The sequence below is a fragment of the Anoplolepis gracilipes genome, chromosome 4 (assembly GCF_047496725.1).
Source record: "Anoplolepis gracilipes chromosome 4, ASM4749672v1, whole genome shotgun sequence".
Taxonomy (NCBI): Eukaryota; Metazoa; Arthropoda; class Insecta; order Hymenoptera; family Formicidae; genus Anoplolepis; species Anoplolepis gracilipes.
The window spans coordinates 11500441-11523757 of record NC_132973.1 but is presented as its reverse complement, the minus strand read 5'-3'; the positions used below and the strand labels follow the sequence as shown (position 1 = coordinate 11523757).

General features: G+C 29.6%; 1 protein-coding gene across 7 annotated transcripts in view; it reads left to right on the top strand.

Annotated features, from left to right (window-relative positions):
* Positions 1-23317, top strand: part of Sick (sickie) — a 183905-nt gene that overhangs the window by 72734 nt on the left and 87854 nt on the right. For all 7 annotated transcript variants that reach the window (XM_072891062.1, XM_072891063.1, XM_072891059.1 and 4 more), the window contains one exon: positions 9942-10111. In XM_072891062.1, the coding sequence (XP_072747163.1) occupies positions 9942-10111 (170 nt within the window). The remainder of the gene's footprint in view (positions 1-9941; positions 10112-23317) is intronic.

Here is a 23317-nt window from a genome sequence, read left to right as displayed (position 1 = left end):
TGTCACACACACACACACACACACACACACACACACACACACACACACACACACACACACACACACACACACACACACACAATTCAAAAAATGATAGTTTACTATTTAAAACATAATTATTTAAATATTATAATATTAATCTAAAATATTGTTTTATATATATACAATTTTATAATTATTAATAATATAATAATTCATAAATTAAATTTTTCTACACCTTGATGAAATTATTTTATTAATATTATATTTTTTAATTAAACTTGGAGAATAAAGAGATAATTTTACGGAAAAAAATTATATATGCAAAGCTATTATGAATGATTTTTGTTATTTTACAGTTATTTATATATATGATATACATATGATATGCTTCGAGGTCACACTTTAGTCTATAAAGACTTATCAGCGTTGAAATGTCTATAGTTCTAATGATATAAAGAGATGCTTTGAAGTAAATCCATAATCATTCATTTTGGTTTTTGAGAAAATTTTATCTCTAATTTCTCAAAAGATTCGTTTAAACTGTTGTAAGGTTTTATATTATTTATTCATGACACTTTCATTTTTTTTGTTTAATTTATAACAAACGTTTGACGGAACAATCTCTGCTTACAATATACGTATGTATAATATCTATTTTCTCTATAAGTTTATACAGAAGGTTATACAGAATAAATATAAATATTATTATATTCACGGTAAAAACACCCGTATATATGTGTATATATATAATTATAGTTTCTTGTAAATATAAATACAGTTTTCTAGTCAAGTTTTAATTCAATTTCGAGATTCGTTTATTTGAATCTAAATGAGAAGTCGAAATAGCAGACTATCAAAATCATAAAAGGTCGATTTGATCGCGGCGAACAATGGTCTGAGTTGTCAGTCAAAGTAGCAATGATACTCATGCACACAGTTAATAAAGCGGTCGTTAATCGGCGACAACAACATGCCATAATAAATTCTTCTTAACTAAGTCTGATCCTCGACACACTCCAAATGGTTACATTCATTGCGTTTGTCGAGCAAGCTCTTTTCCAGTTTGTGCAAATGCATTTTTGACGAAAATTTTACTCGAGATCTAAAAATCTATTGAAATATAGCCGAAATCATTAACGAAATTTCTTAATTGAAAGATATGTAATTAATTATATGAATGTAATACGATTATAATTATATTAATATACATAGAAAAAAATAACAAAATTTAAAAAATTAAAAATGTACTTTTATTACATACTTTTATTCGCATTTAATGGAATTATGTAGAAATAGTGTTGCCACAAAACTGCAATTTTAATCAAATCAAACTTTTATTTATACCAATTAAATCAACAAGGTATATAAACTTATATATTTGGATTGTTATATTCATTATGAAATTCTCTGACTTTTTCTTCACGTTTAGCATGTCTATATACATATGTAATATATGTTATTTGTCAAATTTTTATAATTAAATTATATCTAGGGGAATAATTAATTAGATAGAGGAGGGGAGAATGCTGCATTGCAAAAAAAGCGATAAATAAACCGTGTGAGCGAATAAGGATTAAACGACGACTTGGTGCGACCCGCGGGCGCGTTTTATTAAATTATTATCGCCATTTATGAGTCGAGCCTGTTCGGGATCGAGCAACGTTAATAAACGGCCGCGAGAGATCGGCCGCAATGTCAAATTGCCTCTTAAAAACGAGCGTAAAGCAAATTGCATAAGTGGCAAGGTACTCGCCGACCAATCGTAACATCGTTCCCGCTATGCACTGCTACTGTGCATGTCGTATGCGCTTAGATATTCTTTCTTCATGCGGTCGTATACCTGCGTCCTTTGGGATCTTTCGTGTAAATCGCTGCCGACTTCCGCCGTCGCGGAAAATTGCAAAGTCTTATTATGATGCGACCTTCAGGTGGGAAAATAGACAATTATTATCGTTGGGTTGCGTTTCCAACATCGGCATTCACATGGTATAATTATGTGATATTACCAATATAATTGCAATAATAATTGGGCTGATGTAATTTTGTTGTTTCCTTTGTATGCTGTTTAAAAAAATCTATTTATATTTATACATTATTTTTAGTTTCTAACCAGCATTATATTATTAACACATTGCGCGCGTGCGCACACACACAGTGAAACTATCTTTTATTATCAATTAATATAATTACAATGACGATAATAATTTAAATTTTGCCTTTCTTTCTCTGTCTGACAATGCAAAAACGAATAACATAATAATGTGTTTTTATTACAAGGAAAAGAATATCTTTTATTATCAATTAATATAATTACAATGACGACAATAATTTAAATTTTGGCTTTCTTTCTCTGTCTAACAATGCAAAAACGAATAAAATAATAATGTATTTTAATTACAAGGAAAAGAATTTTATTAATATTAAAAATATTAGATGTAAAAAAAAATATATATATATATATATATATATATATATATATATATATATATATATATATATATATACATATAGTATAGCGAGACTGAGAGGCAGGGAAGGAAGAAAGGAGATTAAAGAGGGAGAGAGAGAGAGAGAGAGAGAAGAATAAATTGTGTCACGTCAGAAAGTATATACCTAAAGTCAAATCAACACATCAGACATTTCTTATCTCTTTTATAACTATTTCAAGTATTTGACCTCGTACATTTTATTCCACACAAGCATTCCACGCACGTCAAACAGTGCTGACAAGCATTACCTCGTAATGCATTATTATTCCGTTCTCAATATGCATCAAACAAACTGCACTGTACGATAGACGTGCAATCGCGATTGATGTATCGCCATAAATGAATTATAGTATTGCCGCATTTTGGCAACAAGGCGTAAATTTTGTATTTCAATTTCGATTTTGATTACGAAATACTTAGCCGTTCGAAAGTTATTCAGCCGATACGTTGCACATACGTTGCAAGCGCATCTACAATAACGTAATCGTTAACCCGCGGCATTTCGCGTATGCGAATTTCTCGGCAATTGCAATTGTATTAGATCATTGTGAAAGAGCTTTGTCGAGAATCGTGCGGTTTAATTGGTTTCATGCCAATTAACGATACATTTTGAAAAATAACAAATAACTTGTATGTATAGAATAGACTCTTATCAATTATAAAGTAAATAATCAATTTATTAAAAAAAAGATGAATAATTTAAAATACATTAAAATACGTAAATCAATTAAATTACAACTTCATAAATTAGCGTTAAAATTCTTTTTCGCGATTAAATGTATGAATTAAATTAGTGTATGATTATTCTGCAAGAATAAAATGTATATTTTAAGTCTTAAAAATCTTCGTGGTCAACATCCATTCTCTTTTTCCGTTCTTTTATTTTTAGGAGGTCTTGCCTTTTCTAGACTAAAGGATTGTTAGAACTCTATATCATCGGTTTTAACAAGTTCTGACGAATCACAGAAATTCAGAGAAATTGGTTTTTCGCTGAAAGATCGAGTCATCCGCACTCTTGCGAATTTCAACGCACGTACGATTAAATTGCTACAAGAGGCCGAGATAAGATGCTACGAATAGCTTCTTAACGGTATCAAAAATGAAAAAGCAGGTGTATGAGATGTGTTGGCGAACCTTCATTCGTAATTTGCTAATGTCGAGTATTGTACAATTTGCATATGAAAATATAACATAATATATTGCACATGAACATTGCATACAATATTGCATATAAAAGTATAATTTTAATGAATAAATTATTTTTTTTAAATTACAAATAAATTAAACTAATTTTAGGAATTAAAATGAAGACAGAGAGAGGTGAGAATTAAATTTTATATTATATAAGTAATGTGGAAATTTCTTTCTCCCTGTCATTTTTTAATGTAATAATTTATAACGAGAGAAAGAGATATAATATATAATGAAATGAAATGATACACATTTCTTTGTGTATGTACGTGTGTTTGCGGCACGAAACAGATACTTGGCCTCGTCACCGAGTGCATTATTAGTTCGCTAGAAATCGAGGGTTAACCAAGCTGAATGACACGTGTGTGCACACGTTGCAATCCGCGACTTGCGGAGCCTTGATACGGCGAATTGCAGTTTCTGCGATCGCCATCGTTGCTTATTATCTGCGCTGTGCGCCAGTGCGGTGCCATTTTCATCGGCGTGCCAATTTTTGCCGCAAATCCGTTGTCCGTTTATACGAGCCGCGCCGACTCGAAATGAGACTCAAGGTAAACTTCGATTCGAGAGCACACGCGTGCGCGCACGAGAGAGTTCGATACGGTAATGCGACCCGTTCCAGAAGGCTCGTTGAACCTCGGAGCAATTATTGCACGGATCATGTCTTTCTTTCTTTTTTTTTTCTTTTTTTGCCGCGACGCATTAAGAAAAGATTACTACGATAAAAATTATTAGACTCTCGTCAGGTGCTAAGTTTCTCAGAATTTTGATGTTTTATTGTGACATTAAGTCTCGAAGATTTAAGAATGTACTAAACATTTAGGAATCCGGAAGTGTCAAAATTCCTATCTTGAAAAAAAGTCGGAAAAGAGAATCAGATTTAAATATCATCAGATCGGAATTTCATGGAATTCGCGAACCTTGAGATCTTAGAATCTTAGATTAGAACAATACTTTGCAAGTTACGGATTTCATCATTCGAGAAAAGAATCTCGTACATCTAAAATGCAAAATTAAAGAAAAAATAAAGATTAAATTAAATTCTTATCGCGTAAGAAGATTAATGTAAGATATATTTAATGCAATAAAATCGCTTGAATTTAATCTTTAAATTTATGACTTATAATCAGAATTTTTTGACTTTTTGTTTCATATTTCTCTCCAGAGAATTACATTTTTAGGTCAGGATGAACTTGCCCGAATTAATGTACGCGCCAAGAATTTATGGACAATCATTACAAGATCGTCCATTTTCGAAACCGTTCGTAAACCGTTCATTTTTCGCCAGATTATGCTCCCGTTATACATTCCGCGAATTCTGTCGGTCGTTATAACCATTAAGTTGGCTTGTTTGGATCCTATCGTATTACACCGGGTGACTCAAAATTTCAACGAGATTGTCCTTTTCACACCTTTAAGCTGAAGAAGCTAAGGCTCTTCCAATTTTGATATCTTATAAGTCCTTTTTTAAATAAGTTTTTATAATTCAAGATTTTCCAATCTTCAAATTTTCAGAGCAAAATATATTCCATAGTTTTTAATTTTGGCATAATAAATTTGCTTAGGAGCCTAGATATTTAGATGTCTAAATGTGTATTTTTTTCACATAATCCAACGTTTTTTAATACATAGACTCAAATTTTTTTACATGAAAGTTACACATGAATAAAAAAAATTTCTATAATTTTACCAATTATTGCTTTATTATTTTTAGCGTTATTCATAATTTTAATACTGTTTTAGTTTGCTAAGAATTGTCTTTTATTCGCTGCTGCATCATTTATTGTTAAATGATTTTGATAAAAGCGTGAGTCGGGCGAATAATTTTTCTTCACAAAAAATTCGAATTATAACACGGACTAAATTGATGTACATTCTCAATGGATTTAATTAAAGACCGCGAAGCAAACGGTAATCTATACTAATGACAAAATTGATTCGGTACGCTTTTGTTCTGCGCAATTTTTCTTTTCTCACTTTAGACAAAAAGGTTGCCGACCTGACTTTTCGAAAATGTATGTAGGCGTTTCGTGACAGTGCGTCGTTAATTATATTCCCCCCCGTAATGTCGTATACAATTAACATGAACATAAAGTTACAAGCACGATTTATATCCAACTTTATTTAATTGAATCAACAAGGAAATATATAAATATATACACACGAGTTGACGTATTGCGAATTAATTAATTTAAATTTGCATTTATGTATTTTATTAAAAATAGTTAATTCTAAGTCTTGTTAAAGTTTTTTTGAACATTTTCGAAATTTCAAATTTTTAATTGCTTTCTAATTATTATTAAAGTTTTTATAAATTTTCTTTTTATTAAATTCTTTTTTCTTCTCTCTAAATACTCATACTTCAATGTTTGGATAGGAAATTAAAAATATCTCATCATTCATCTGTTTAAATTTTAAAGCCTAACAATTTAAAAATTGTTTGAAGCTTATAAAGAATCTTAATATTTACATTTTATTTTCATAAATATACTATGAATATTTTTTGATAGCTAAATAACCCGACGGCTTAAAAGATATATAAGTATATTTTTGCAATTTTAAGCTCGCGCACTGATGTAATTTCGGCATTGGTATGTTCAATTGGCTAGTAGAGTCAATTGGATCCGCTGACCAGAGACCGAATTCGTTTCGAAGCCGTTTTGAAGCTGAGGGATCACGCTAATTGCAGATCTTAACGAGCGTCGGTCTGTCCACCTGCTGCTTCCATTTCCGGGATCCCTTGCGGACATTGTGCGTCTTCTCTCTCAGAGGTGTCTTAGAAAATCAGTTTAGGCTTGTTATGTAAGAATTCCTTTCATCTTTTTCCTCTATCGAACACTAGACCGTGCAAAAACAGCTTCCAAAAAAATTTCTTCTTTTTGTGCAATCAATCATTTTTAATTAGCAAACGAACTTAAAAAATCTTTATTCTAATTATATTAAGTTATTCTTATTTAGTAAGGCATTTTTTAGCATTATTTAAAAAGATATTGTAATTAATAATTATTGCGCTGGTCTTTTAACAAACTCTTGTCTTTTAATTAATTAAATTAAGTGTACCAATAATATATGCGCTATATGTTGTATAACGTTTCTACTATATTTACAGATATTGTTGATTATCAACTTGTGCTGTTCTTTTTCTTGATTAATTAAATCAATTGTGATACAATTATATTTATACAGAAGAAGAAATTTATAAAGAGGAAATTTAGAAGTACTTACGTGTATTATTGCTACTTACTGTCTTTTATTTTTTATTTAATTAAGTTAGAAAATATTTAAAACGTATGGCAAATGATTTTACATGTTTCTATACTTTTGTTATCTTCCGGAATCTCTGACATAATTGATATAAGATATCGATATACATATTACAAGAACAGCTTATCTATACGTAGCAGATAAACGCGATAACTGTTTAGACATTAGGTGAAAAAAGTCCATAACCCATCGTTCCATTTATGTTGTCCGTTATTACTTTGAGATCGCGGCGTTTCTAGAAAATTTATTACATGCATGTATTTTCTTGCAGTTTTCATCCAACTGTTTGTAGACAACACGTGTTTCTGTCAATCATTGAATATTAATATAATTTCACTGTTAGCTTTTTTTACGATTAATTTATTAATATAGGAAGAAAATTTTATAAAGAGGCAATGAAGAAACTAAAAATTTAATGTAAAAATTATGACAAGATCTAGTCAGATTTTTTAATAAATTAACGTCAAATTTTGAATATGTCGTATATCGCATTTTTTTCTCAAAGCAAAGATAAGGCAAATACAATATAATGTATTATTTTGTCGTTCAATCTCATGATACTAAAGAGAGAGAAGATATATAAAGAAAAAAGAAAAGTTGTCTTCCAATGATGACATTTTTTTTGTCGTTTTGTTTTCTTCTTCGAGAATCGCAGAAGCGAAGACGTTACCATAAGAGGACATCTCTCGCCGTCTCTGGATCTCTCTTTCTCTCTCTCTCTCTCTCTCTCTCCTCTCCCCCTTGTCTCTGTCTCTCTTTTTCACCTTTCATTCCTCGCTTTCTTCACTCCTTCTTCTCATTCTGGGACCGCAGGCTCATGGGTTAGAGTATTTCGAGGGAAATTGTATTTGCGGATACTTGCAGTTCATGAATAACGAAATATAATCGGGATTAATTCTTAATTTAGAATAAACTTGTTTTATTTACTAAAAAATTATATTCTCTTTAAGGCATTTATTAAAAATTTTAGTATTTAAAAGCGTACAAATTTTAATAAATAAATTTTAATTTTTTATTTGAAATAATCGATATAATAGAAATAAAAAATCAAAGTTTATTTTCTAATTATATTATATAATAAAGTTATTAAAAAACTTAATTAAAAGTTGCTCTCGAGAATTATAGGCCAAGTAGGCAGTAGTATAATTAAATTAATTAAATTAAATATAAATTCAATATAATTTAATTAATTTAATTTCTGACTGTCAATTATAAATATATTTTTTTTATAGTTATTACCATTTACGTATAAGGCTTGAGTCATCTAATTAGAATAAAAATCGTGTCATTAGAATAAAAATTAATAACGTTAGGAAGCAAACAAAATTTACTAAAGCTAGTTAAAGAAATGTGCGAGATTATCATAAAGTATGATCCATGTACGCGATTCTTTATCGATGACGGTTCAAGAAGACAACGGAATGTATATTAAAAAGCACCATCGTGCCATTTATGGCTGTCATCTCGCATCAAGATAACTTGAAACCGCGAGTGCCGCCTTTTGCGGCTTGCCACATAGCAGCTTCTTCTGAAGATATCCTTTTTCAAGCTAATGGAGAGAAGTGAATCGTGATAAAAATTTATGTTTCGATAATGCACTCGTAGCGTTGTGTTCGATATTGAAAAAAAAAAGAAAATAAAATCCTACATGATCAGTTTCTGACGTGACATTCCGATTAAGTTGTCAAAAGAAGAAAAACTTGAGAATGCAAATGATATAAATCAATAACAAAATATTATTTGCTTGTTATAATTTATAATTTACTTGATATAATTTTATTCATCAATATTTATTAAAATTTTATTGTATTTTATATTAAGTTATTTTTGATGTTAATTATTTTTTATCCAATATTTTTACTTTTTTGAATACAAAATTATATTTTTTTACTTATTGTTTACTTTTCATAAAATGTCATGAAAAATTCTTTTTAAAAAGGAATTACCTTTTAACTTGTGTAAAAATTAGATACAAATTAGGTGCCCGGTAGATCTTTATTTTTTCTCGTTGACTCTTTCTAGTTCTTTTACGCTACATTTTCAGCTAGATACACCTATAGAATACACCTTAATATCTATGCTCTCGTGTTCGGGTGAATCATCGGCTTTCTCATGTGCCACCCTGTCGTACCTCGACGCGGTTCGTTTTCTAGGCAAAAGCTGGGGTCGAGAACAATGGAAACGAGAGAAGTCGGTGAGCACGCGTGTACAAGGTAGACGTGGTCGCGCTGGTCACGTTTCGCTTTCGCGTTATGTGTGTATCGTGATACAGTATGTGGAAAACCAACATTAGTCTGTTGTATACACCTTTCATGAACACATTCTTCCTGTATCCTTCCGCCTGACCTCTTCTTCTATAACATTCTACAACAAGAGAATATCTGTTCGAGCCCTGATCGTAAAACTGATTCTTTTTAAATATCAGAAAAAATGTGTCTCTTTAATGGTTAAATATAACTGATTTTGAATATTAATTAATTAATTATATCGATTTCGTGAATTAATAGAAAAATAATCAGGAGTTTCTCCCTTCACTGATCTTGACAAAAAAATATAAGATGTATTATTTTATAGATAAACTAAAAAATGTGACAATTTAAGACTTAGAAATTAACTAAAATTAATTTTGATTCTGTGCTGATTAAATATAAGGGAAATAATTGTTTTAAACTTTACTTTTCAGTATATTATTAATTCTAAGTTTATATATATAGCTGTATTATTTTAAAATTATATACACACATATATATATATATATATATATATATATATATATATATATATATATATATATGTGTATATATTAGGAGAGAGAGAGAGAGAGAGAGAGAGAGAGAGAGAGAAAGAAGAAATTAATTTTTTGTATTTGTTATTTAAAAATTTTAAATTTTGATTTAGAAAATTAAATTATTAAAAATAAAAATTATAGAAATAGCTATTGAAAAAAAGTGACTATTGAAAAATCGTGTTTTTTTAAATTGATCAATAAGAAAATTTCGCATATGTGTGTTGCAGGTTGAAAACGTGAGCTTGTGTGTGGGAGCATTGCGGGCTCTGGGAGCGGACGTGGGATCCGTCAACCCGGGCGAATTGGCGGCAGGATCAACTCTGTGGCCAGTCTTGGCTTTACTCTTCGCTCTGTCGCGCTACAAGCAACGAGCCAAGCAGCTACAGGACATGCCCAAGTAAGTAGATTATTTAATAATTGATTATAAGAAATAGATATTCAAATATATATTGAAAAAAAAATCGTAATTTTGAAGAATCTTAAATCGTAAATACAATCTACGATTCTGAGACGTTTGATCCATTAATGTTTTAGAGTATTAGATCTTTAACTTTTTATATAAGTATAATATAAATATACATAAGTGTGTATGTGTGCAAAAATGTCAAGACGACAAACTATAACATTGTGAATTTTTTTGTGTGACTTTATGTGCTGGCTACTTTTAGAAATATAAAAATACAAATATATATATATATATATATATAAAATATATATATATATATATATATATATATATATATAGAGAGAGAGAGAGAGAGAGATTGTACAAATTTTGTGAAATTTAAAAATTATAAATTTCTTATTTCTCTTTTAATTTTGTTATTTGGAATTTACATTTTTGGATTTTTAGCTTTGTAGTCTAGCGATAGTAGTACACATGTATTCTTGATCTCATTGTCGGATTAATTTTGTTATAACTTTTTAAAAATTTTTATATTTAACACTCTTTTTGCTATATCGATAGTGGATAACCCCTGTAGATATTACTTCAGACATTACTTCATTGGAAACCAAACATGATGGCTTCCTGTACAATCCAACGTCGGTAAAATGGCGATCCATGAATTCATGAGTTACTTGTAGCTGATATTTAAAGATCCTTCATAGTAGTTGTTGGTACTCGTCTATCATATTTTGATAAATTATATTAATAACTTTTTATCAACAATCACGATATTGACTGTAATGAAACACAACAATATAAAACTGAAATTCCCAAGTTTATTTATCATCTACTTAATTATAAGCATCATTTGTTCAGCATATTTATCAACATTATTCAGTATTTATCATTTACTATTCTATAAAATAAAAGATATACGTTGAATCGTAAAATATACGTAGCTCGGCTGATCTTTTATATAGCCGATTAACTTTTAAGAACCGATGAGGACATCTTATAAATGAGGAGAGATTTTTTAATGATGCAAAACGACGAGAAAGAACTTCAAACACGATTCGCGTAAATATAAATTAAATTTTATTCACTAGTTTGAAACTGGTCATTTGGAAGCTTCCACCAATGAAATTGTTATGAGTCTATATAAGATCAATTAAATTAGATTATGATGCGCCATCAAATAATGTTCGACTCGGCAAGTATTAAAATCCACGAAATCTTAAAATAGATTTTGCTGACTCGCACAGGAATTTTTTATCGTTAGTATCGACACATTCACAGTTTGATAAGCGACAATGGATTAATGGTTTTATATTTATCAGATATGTAGATATTAACGGATATTTTTAAAATTTTATTTTAAAAAGATGTTTCTTTTAAATTTTACTTTAATCTAAAAATTTAATTTTAAATTTTTCGAGTATTTGTGTCTTTCATATCTTAATTATTTATTGCATTTTAATTATTTTAATTGCGTATTTTAATTGGATAATTATTAATGCATTAATGTAAATAGAATAATGTATTTAACATTAAAATCAGAATGCTATATTAAGTTAAAATTATATTTTAAGTAGATAGAGAGAGAGAGGGGGGGGGGGGATTTACTGATAAAGTAATATATAATTCAAATACCATCAAATATATTTTTAAATCATTTTTGATGCCTCGATATTGAAAGATTTATCTATTTATTTGTTTATTAAAGTTTTCTATAACTTTTTATTAGCTTGTAATATTTGCAATTCGAAGGAACAATTAAAAGTACATAACCCTATATTTTTTCAAGTAAAATTTATTAATTTTTTGTTATAATAATTTTTTCTAATTAAATTTTTTTTTCTTTTTTATATATGTTTCATTTTTTTATCAGAAATTTAATTTGTTTAAAAATTTTTTTTTAATTTCTTATAATTTATAATAATTACTTTTTTATATAATTTATTACGAGTTTTACGCATTTAGTGTGAATTTTAACTCGAGATCCATGTCGAGAGCCTTGTTTTCTGTCGTGTAGTCGAATCGATACTGATGTCCTGTCGGCTAGCAGTGGCGTTCATTAACGTCTGCGTTAATCAACTACTAGTATATCTCTCTCATTCCTCTTTTTTCTCGTCTGCTTTCATTATTGACGTTGAATAAAATACGTATATAATTACACCAGTATTTTGGCATGTAGAAAATGTGTTTTATAATCGAGAACGAAGCAAATTCAAATATTTTAATTACTTCGCGGTTGATTATAGAATCGAAAAGAGAAAAAAAGAAATTACGAGAGAGAGAAAGAGAGGAGGAGAAAGAAAACCATATATTTGTTACATCTTTGAAAAATTTTTTAGAACATAAATTAATTTTCAGTAAAAATAATATTTGAAAATAATATTAAATGAATTTAATTAAATTAAATGAATGAGAAACTATTTAAAAAAATAAAAATTAGATGATAAATTTGATTAAATTAAATGAATAAAAATAAATTCAAGATTTTGAATAAATAAGAAATTGTATAAAAAATTTCAAATATAAAATTAATTTAAGTAAAAAATTAATTAAAATTAACTTTGCGTAGCAATTAAAGAAAATACACGAAATTCAAGGATAATAAAAAACTTTTAAAGCTACGTCAAAAGTGACTGACTCTACATTTTTATTAATTACGATACATAAGGATGCCGCAAGGATAATGAGCATCTCAACTGTCAAGGTTGATATTTTTAAAATGCAGTTGCCTGGATGCATCCTAAACTGTAATGATTTGAGTAACACAGAGTTGTCTATATCAAAGATGTTACATTTTTGTATTCCTGTGAAAATCCTTTGAAATTTATCCGAATTGAAAACTAATTATTTCAGAAACAATCTTTTATATACAACTTTTAATTTATAATTTTCTCATTAAACAAAAATTGTTATTTAATAAAATTATTTTTCATTGTAAAATTATTATTAAAGAAAGGATTAAGAATAGAATGAAGAAAATATTTTATTTAGAATTTTTCCCTAATGAGCAATTTTAAAATGACAATTAATATAGAAAATAAATAGCAACTGTAGACTTTATTCTAGAAATAACAAAGACAAAATGTTTGCGTTTGAATGAAAAAATTTACCGAGAGATTTATGATTAGAATCTAAAAAACAGAAACGAAAGAAACTGAGAGAAATCTCTTTCAGGCAAAAGGGATATTCGGAGCTTGGATCTAATGGAGCGCGTAACGATTCCTCGAGCGGGAGAAACGCGAGGACGGGGCCCTCGAACGGACCGCGCGCGCGTACATTAACATATTAACAATGCTCCATTATGCCCGAGTGTATACCTAGTCCCTCGCGTAGGCGTGTTACGGACCACTCTCGAGACCGCGAAGCGTATATTCGGAGTCTCGAAACGCATTATAGAGACAGTGTCCGGAACTTGTTCCGAAACGAAAACACTTTAACGAATGTGAGTTATATATTTTGTCAGAGAATTTTATCATCATTTTTCCATTACATGTACATTTTCAAATTTTTTAATAAATTTACTATAGTATAATTGGTTTGTCGGTTGGTAATGAATGCCGACGTTTATTTTGTCAAAGATTTTTTTCTTTTAATCTTTCCTTCTTTGCCATATCGCTTATCGGTTGAGAAACTATTCAAAGTTTTCTCCCGAAATCAAAATTAACCCTTTACTGCGTATTGTTATTTTTGGCACCTTCTAACTGTACAGATGGGTCAACGTGTTTTCGATAAATTTATTAATATGTAAAAGTGTTTTAAAAAATCTGAAAAAATGTATATACCTTCTTTGAACATTCTAAATAAAGATTAAAATAATAAATTTGAAAAATAATGTACTTAAATATATTATTTTATGATTATTTGTTTTCGAGAAATCGACAAAAATGATCCATCAGTAAGGAATAAGGGTTAATAATTATTTTAAATTTTGCTCCTAAATATGTGTATTTTATACATGGTAAAAAGTTGTGCGTTCATTCAAATTTTCTTGTTTTACCACGTTTTGATTATTACTTTAATGTAAAATTAACATTCAGTCGATATGGTATTATTTTTATAACATTTTCATGTGTTAGATTTATGTCAACTTTATAACTCAACACTTTGTGTATGTCTCTTAGAAATAGAATATTATTTTGAGTGCTTTTAATACATCATTAACAATCATTTTTAATCAACATGTTTCAAGAATCAATTTATATAGAATAACATTCTGAGAAAAGTTAAACTAAATTTTCGAGTAATCATGAACTTTAAAATATTCCATCAACATTTCTTACAAATTATTGTAACTATTCTTTTGTAGCTTTTAATTAATTTGTATGTTATTTTTACATTACACTTAAAGTCACAATAACAAAAATAAATATAAAGTTTTGTGTCAATTACTTAACATTTCTAATTTGTCAATAAGAAACACACAATAAATGAATTATTTTAACTTAAAATTTAGAGTGGACTTTCTGGGACATGCGAAAAATGTTAAAATTAACATTTTATTTTTTACTGTGTATATAATTTAATACGTTCTAAAATACATATTGAGATTAGAGAAAGAGAGAGGGAGAGGAAGGGAGATGGTCAATTCAGTACTCGAATTTCAATTTAGAAACATCGAGCAAAAATGGTGAGAATGAACGAAGGTAAAGACAGACGAGGGGGTGACGAAAAAATTTCTCATACACATACCTACGCACTTCTCGTTAGAGTGTATGCACAATATGCTCGTGACACACGGTCATACGTGCACGTGCACGTGCACATCGGGGTATTAACATAAAAATAGTTTAAAAATCCGTCGAGCGTGCCGCTGGCATTGGCCGGCTCCCGGGGAAGACTGGGTCTGTCATTGGTTAGCTGCGTATACGGTTGAACAGAAGAGGGGTCGAAGAGAATGGGCTTTAGAGAGGCTGCGAGAGCTAAAACGAGCGAGGAAGAGATCGAGTGAGATGAGATGAGATTGCGAGGAAAAGAGAAAGCGACTGGTTGGAATGGACGAGGAACAAGGACAGATCTTGCGAGGGTGTATTCAAAGGAAAGAGAGAGGAATAGAATGAGAGAGAAAGAGAGAGAGAAAAGGCGCGATATAGGAGGGGTGCGAGAAGGTGCTATAGTCAAGGAAGCACAACAGCATTGGAGTGTATGGCAGAGAGAGATTCCAGGTCCAGCGCTAAACGATAAGAAAGACAGACTGACGAGATAAAATGCGCTGCAGAATGATAAGAGAGAGAGAGAGAGAGAGAGAGAGAGAGAGAGAGAGAGAGAGAGAGAGAGAGAGAGAGAGAGAGAGAGAGACGAAGAGAAACAACGTATATCTGCATGGGGAAGCCAGTGTGAACCGAAAAGGGCTGGAAGGTGAACATAAGAGCAACAGAGATAGCAGCAACGGTACAGGAGGAGAACGAGGGGTGGGATGAAGGACCAAAGCGAAAAGGGGGAGATAGCAGAGAGAAAGAGAGAGAGAGAAAGAGAGAAGGAGGGAGGGAGGGAGGGAGAAAGAGAGAGAAAGAGAAAAGCACCACGTGCTATGGGAACGGGAATGGCTCTCTCTTCTCTTGCCGGGCCTCTCGGCGGTTCAGTTCGAAACGGACCATCAACGATGCCTATACACCATGGCCACACCATCATGACCATCGCGACAGAGTGTAGTGGTCGCCCGTGGTCGCCATGAAGCGTCGTCGTCACTCAAGTCGATGACGCTCTCAAAAGCCAAATGGTTTCTCGGATTTTTCTTCGCGCGTTTTCTCTCGTCATTTTTTTCACTCTATTTCGTTTCGAGAGTGTAAAGTAGAATGATCGATGGGTCGCATCGATCATGCGCGGAGCACAATAAAATGTTAATCTTCGGGTTCCGCGAAGAATCCATAGTGATCGCGCTCATGGAAGTGATATTATAAAAAGAGAAGAAATGGAAGTTAATGATATATACGTTTATGGATTATGTTTGAACGCGTGAGAAGATCGTTCGAGGATTTAAGATTAATCTGCGCAAAAAAAAGATTCGATTTAAATTGTTGCTATTTATTTGAGACATAATTAAAAAGGATTAATCTAAACTTAATTTAAGAGTATCCTGACGTATGATTTAATATGCATAATTATAAAATAAATTAAAATAAGTAATTTTTATATTTAATTTTTTAACATAATAAACTAGTGATTGCTAAATCATAATTAAATTTGAGACTTAATTTAATTGCCATGTGAAATATATATAAAGTGAGAATATAATGTGATTATGATAAATTGAAGTGAGTATTAATGGAAGAGTAATTAATATAAATTTTATTCTATAAAATCTGTAAAATAAATTTTATTAAATAATCTACTGTAGTCGAGACGTCAAAAGCTTCTTGAAAATACTTTTTGCATTTTACAAGAATATTGATCAAAGATCTAAAGTGATTTTGTCTCATGATCAAGTTGAGTAAACCGATTCAATTTATGATAAAAGTGTCGGTTAGAACGCTATCATCAAGTTGCAGGATTTTCGAAAAAATCCTTATTATTTTTTGCCAGTGCAATCTTGAAGAGCCACTTGTTGCAATTGCAGCTCATGAGAAGATTGCAATGTGAAAATATTTTTCTAATAACGTTAAGGAAAGTATATACATATATCAATCGATGAATTGCTGAGAAAAGGTCGAAATAACCAGGATTCGAGGAATTGAAGATGAACAAAATTGATGAAATATACATGAATTTTGAGAATGAATTATTCAACGCTTCAAGGAGGAAAAAGAGAAACAAACACATAGAGTGTTTTTGATTTCTCAGACGATTTCCGGAAAATCCGAGTAATGTGCTGAATTTGAAACTTTTGATAAAACTTTTGTCTTTCAGTGAACAAACAGATCGATATTTTTACGCGAGGTAAAAGAAGCAAGTATTGTATAATTATAAGATTATATAAAGCAGCAAAATATTATTGCATTGTTAGTGAAAGAAGTAAAAATATGTTATTATATTATTAGAAATAGAACGATAATTATTGTGAAAAGGATAGAACTAAACAACAAAGTTGAGAAGCTATCACGTGGCTGCAACCATTTTGGAATGATGTGTAAAAAATAATATTTTATTATCAATAACTGGTTATTTAAACATGATTGTTTATTTTAAAAGTGAAATTCAACAGATACATATACTGAAATAAATATTGAAAGTTATCAATCACATCAAATGTTGTGAGATCAAGAGGTTTCCTTTGTTTCCATATTGAGCATTCCATATTTCTCATTTAGATTGATCTCGCCTTCGCTCGAAAGATTGAAAAGAGCGATCTTAACCCGAAGCGTGAATAAGATTAGTAGACAAGACGGATAAGAATACAAGATAAAATAGAATCCGGGATCTGGCGGATAGAAAACGCTGATCGGTTTAAACTTTTAAACAATAAATTCTGCCATTTGATCGACAACGAGAATCAACGAAACGATATTGAAAGGCTCAACTTGAAGAATTCTTATCTTATTTCTTCATTTTACGAGCTCTTATTATAACGGAAATAATAAAAATTTCGAGAAAGAGAAGATCAAATTTGTCAAGCTAACTTGATTAATATTGTAATTCATAACTTTGAAGAGGATTATCTTTTTCTGAAATGTATAATTAATATATTTATACGATTAATTTGTAATACATTTGATAAAATAAAAATTATTTTAATGAATAATTAAAATAAACACACGACAATTAAAATAAAAAGACAAATAAGTTAATATGTGATGATGTAATATAAAGTGCATTTACAAGGATTGCTTTCATCAATTTGAGAAGAATTATCTGTGAGAAAATATAGAAACAAAGAGGAAATAATCGTAGAATATTATGGGAAACAGCGGAAGCAGCAGCGGTGGCAACAGCAGGAAGGCACGAAGCTTGCCGAATTCGCCGGAAGCACACAGGTATCTCGACATTTCTTTCGCCGAATTAATTCGCAAAGATAAAAGAGATAGGATCGAGATACGATATAAAAATTAATGTAAAAACAAGAATTTAAAAATTAAATTATCTAATTACATATTTATGATATTACATTGTAAACGTAAAACTCTTGGAAATCGTTTTCAGAAAATATAAAATTACATTTTCATCTAATTACTCTTTCGTACATATAAGAATATAATATTGTAATTAATATAATATTGCGTATATCCTTTAAATTGAATAGAAAATAAAATTATTAGTTATTTAATATTAAAATTCTGTTATAAATAACACGACTGTTAATTATGCGATTATTTAACTTTAGATTTAAATTAGATATACAGAATATTAAATGTCAAAAATAAAATGTAAGACTCACAAATTTGTTATCTGTTCTTTGTATCAACATTGTGAATTGGTTTATTGTGGGTGGGATTCATATTTATTCTTCGCTCTGACATATTCTTATTCTTGTACATTACACTGTATCTTGATCTTTATTCTTTCGCTCGTCTTGACAAGCAATGACGAAACCGGTTATTTTGTATGCATATTTAGAATTTTCTGGATCGCGCTTTACATTGTCACTACACGCAAGTTCTTCGAGGAAATATAATCATTTAAATCCCCTTACTTGCATTCCTTTATATTCATTTAAATTAAATATGATTTAGGAAAATTTTGCGTTTTCTGTAAAAATAATTATTTCTAAGTTTATTTAAATAGTAAAGCAAGAAAAAATGTCATAAATGTCAAAAGGAAGAAATTTACTTATCACTTTTTTAATATTTAAACAAGAAAATTGTTTTTTTTTTTTTTTACATTAATGAGTCACTTTATTTATTAAAAATTAGAATAGTGCTTCCTCACTCGCATATTAATCGAGACAAATCGTATATAATATAATACTATTTTTTTAAATGATGCTTAATTACATTTTCTTCATATTTTTCTTTGCGTTGCTCGATAATGTTCGGGCACGAATTGTGTCGTAGGTTGAAGGTGTCGAGGAGACTCGCGACCTGTAAAGCGGCATCCAGGTCCTAACCGGTCTTCTCGAGTTCTCGTAGTGATCGGCTGCAACTGACCGGGCGAGAGGATCTGGTTTTGCATTTTTCAATTCTCAATATAGATCGGCAGCGAGCGGCCGACTCATAGTATTTTTTCTCTCTTTCTCTCTTTCTCAGTCTTTTCTGTCGTATAATTACACTCTTTCGTACATATAGGAAATTGCAGAAAAATGAATAATAAAGATCACGGAAGATAAAGATATAATATCTTTATAATAATACTTGTATACGTTTTCAATGAGAATAAAAAATAGATAAAATTTAGACTTTTGTATTTGTAAAAATGACGAGATTTTTTCTTCCTTGTATATATTATAAAATATATTTATACAATTATATATATACACGGAGAAAATTTTGTATTAAAAATTACTATGCTATATAGCAACTGTGGACCATTAGGCATCACTTAAAGTACTATGTAAAACTATAAAAATTGCGTAAATTGATGTAATTTTTATAACTTTACATAGCACTTTACTTTAGAATGATTCTTAATGGTCTACAGTTATTAGACATCACAGTAATTTTTAATAAAAAATTTTCTCCGTGTATTATATATTGTAATTTTATATATGTGTATATATATTTATTTATTTATTTATATAATTTATTATATTTACATAAAGAGGGAGAATATATAGAAAAATAAGAAACGAACTATATATATTAGTATTTTTTGTGGAATAAATTCTTTGGAAAATTTCAGAAATTTTTTTATCAATAATGTCTTGTAAATTTTTTTAAATATAGAAAAATCTAAGATTTATCTATTATATATGTATACATAAGATATACATATAATATAAAAAGTGAAGAAAAATAGAATAGTAGGTATATAAATATGATAATAAATAATGTCTTTTTTAATGAGAGAAAAATAGATTAATTATATTAATAATTTTTAGATTTAATTAAAAAAATAGATATTATTTATTATCGAGCATTACGCCTGTGAGTGCAATATTTTTTGCAAAGCTATTGGCAATCGCTACCCAGGGAATACTGTAAAGAATACGAAATTTTAGAGGCGGAATTTAACAGCGATGAAATGTGGAGAGTAATAGGATCCTTTAATTAAAATGGCTTAAAAAATTCATTCCTTGTCACTAACGTTTTAGAAAGAGGGAGAGAGGAGGAAGAGGCTGAATTCCCCTCGGATATATTTTTCAGGCATTCAATTTCGACCATCCTTAGCCAGCCATAACGAGAATTCGCGAAGAAACAAAACTCTCTTCAAAGTTGATAATTAACAGAGTTGTTAGAACAACCATGTCTGTTTTAAAATCTCAGCGAAAAATCAGCATTCGCAATATTGTATCGTGTTGACAGCAGAATCCTCGTAGGTGGACCGGTTCCTTTCGAATCTCATTTGCATAAAATTTAAACGTAGCAAATGATTATACATATCAAATGGTCCTCGACATTTATTTATCAATTTATATTACGAGTGATATATCAATCTATATAAAAAAAATCTAAATTTAGTTTGTATGTATAGTTTATCTTATGTACGTTGTTTCATGGTACTTACATATATATAACTTTTAATTTCTCGTCATATAATTTCCCGAACGGTCTTTCTTTTTTTACTTTTTCGGTTTCTTCCTTTCTTTATTTAGCGAACGAGTTCAAAGACATCCGTGAGTCGACGAGTGAGTCAATGTTTTCAATGTGAATGGCCGCAGAAATAGATCCTCGGGCAAGCACGTTTTGATCGCGCGATTCGCAAGCTAAATCCTATGCGCTGATGTTAGTGAAATGAGAGCATCGTTTCTTGTATGTGTCACTAATCGCGTGTATCAAGAGAAAGAGAAAGAGAGAAAGAGAGAGAGAGAGAGAGAGAGAGAGAGAGAGAGAGAGAAAACGAGGATTCACCATACTATATAAACAGGGTTTATTCTATGTTGCGCTCGTGTAATGATTGAATAACTTCGGAAACCGAGCCAAGTCACATATAAATGATTTTCAGATAATAAGAACCAAGATACACAATCAAGAGAATACAACAAAATATGTTTAAAAAAAGATATGTCTAAACATGTCTAAAAAACACTCGAAATATTTAAAAAAATTAGTTTTATATAAAAAATTAAAGTAGTTCAACTAAATTGTGAAAGTTTAAAAGAAGAGAAGAGAGAGCCTAAAGAATTTCGCAAATTATTTGAAATATCCGAACAATTTTTAAACATTCTCTGTACAATTTATTTAATTACTTAACCGATAGTTGTGTGTGTGTGCCTTAATGAAAAAAAAAAAAAAAAAAAAAAAAAAACCGAACAATCAACACTGTATTTTGCTCGTGTTCCCCTAAGAAAGATGCTCTCATCAAGTGATTAATTAGAATGCTTCGATTAATTAAAATGGCGCATTGTTTCTCAATGTATCGACGACGATCGTGGCAAGCGGTTATGATACCGTTATGCATCAATTGTTTCGAATGCAACAAGACTGAAGTAAAATCAAACTCTATCTTAAAGTAAAAAAAAATTTTTTTAATATATTCAATATTTTCCTAAATTAATTTGATGTAAATTTATTATTTAAAAAAAAAATTTCAACAGATTAAATATTCACACATACACAAAATGTTTTTAAAATAATTCCATTACAGTATTGACTCTAAAATTAATGGTCTTAATAATTAATATATCATGCATATTTAATACCTTTTTTAGTAACTGTTGTAATAATATTGCAGATGTTTTTTAAACGTATTTTTATACCTTTGAAAATCTGCATCGTTTTTTTTTAATTTTTCTTATATTTTGACATACCTTCCAGACATTTTCAACGCACTCGAAATTTTGAAGGAATTTAATATCTTCCGAAAGATGCATCTCACTAGTCGTAAGTAACGGTATGCATCCACGTCCTTGCGTGCGTATCGGCGATAACCAGTGGTCGTTGAAGAGTCACGATAATAATATCGCCTCGCGGGGAAGAACGGTTCTGGTCGTCATCGTGCTTCTTCCTGGAAACGACCGTTAAGTCCTTCTTCTCTCGAGACTCTCTAAATTTATCCTGCACTTTTCTGAAACACAAGTACCGCTCTGCTTCGTGTCGGTACCGACTCTTATTTTCTCGTTTTTTTTTTCTTTCTCTTGAATAAGATCCGGCAATTATTTCTAATACTTAGAATGAATTATTTGACTCGTTCCAACGCTATATATACGTACACCTAGCTTTCGCCTCTTCTCTTCCTTGGTCTTCGTTAACGTGACTATTCGCGCGTGACGTCATTGTCAATTTGCAGAGATTTATTCATTATTACAGAGCTACTTATGCGTGAATAATATGGAAAATATGAATAGTAAAAATATCGAAATATTTGTGACGATAACATTTAAAAAATTATGATTAAATAAAAATTTTTTTAAATCTTAATAAAGCATAGATACAGATTTTTCTATTAGAAACATTTTCTTATACATTTTTTTCTTATTTACGATTTATAAAAGTAGTTTTATTATTCAATGTAGCATTAAAGAAATTAATAAACGTATATATTTATTACATAATTAAACAACTTACAAATTACTAAAATAATATAGAGAGATATATTATTTGTCTGAATATGTACTCAATAATTATATATGATTATGACTTATTTAAATTGAAATGGAACTTTGGAGTAAAGAAAGAGTTTTAAAATTTGAATTTTGAATGGATAGTATTATAAATAAATGTATAAATTTTCTAGGTATTTAAATAGAAAACTTTCTCTTATCGCGGATAAGCGCTTGTCTAACGTCAAAATATTCGGATTAACGTGCAATGTTCGTGTCCTTGCGGTGTACGAAGCAAGTAAAAATATAGGTTTTGTTAATCGCAGGCTTATTCTTGCGGCTTTACCTGAAGAAGTATATTTTTAAATGTGTCGTTGCATAATTTCGAGATACACCGTAGCTAGAAATATTTTTGCAATTTTTTATATGCTCTTCATTGAAATTTCAATTCCGGAAATTTTTAAATTCCAATTTAACTAATTAAATTATATTTAAAGATATCTAATAATAAATTTAAATATTAAATAAAAAAAAGATTATTATAATTTAAAATATAATTTATAAAATAAGATAAGTGAGATTATTATTTTTATTATTTTGTAATCTGCTTTGGCAAAAATGATTCAATCTTGTAAAAATAAACTTTTTATTTTCTATAAATTATTTTTTTTATCTCTTTACATATCTATATA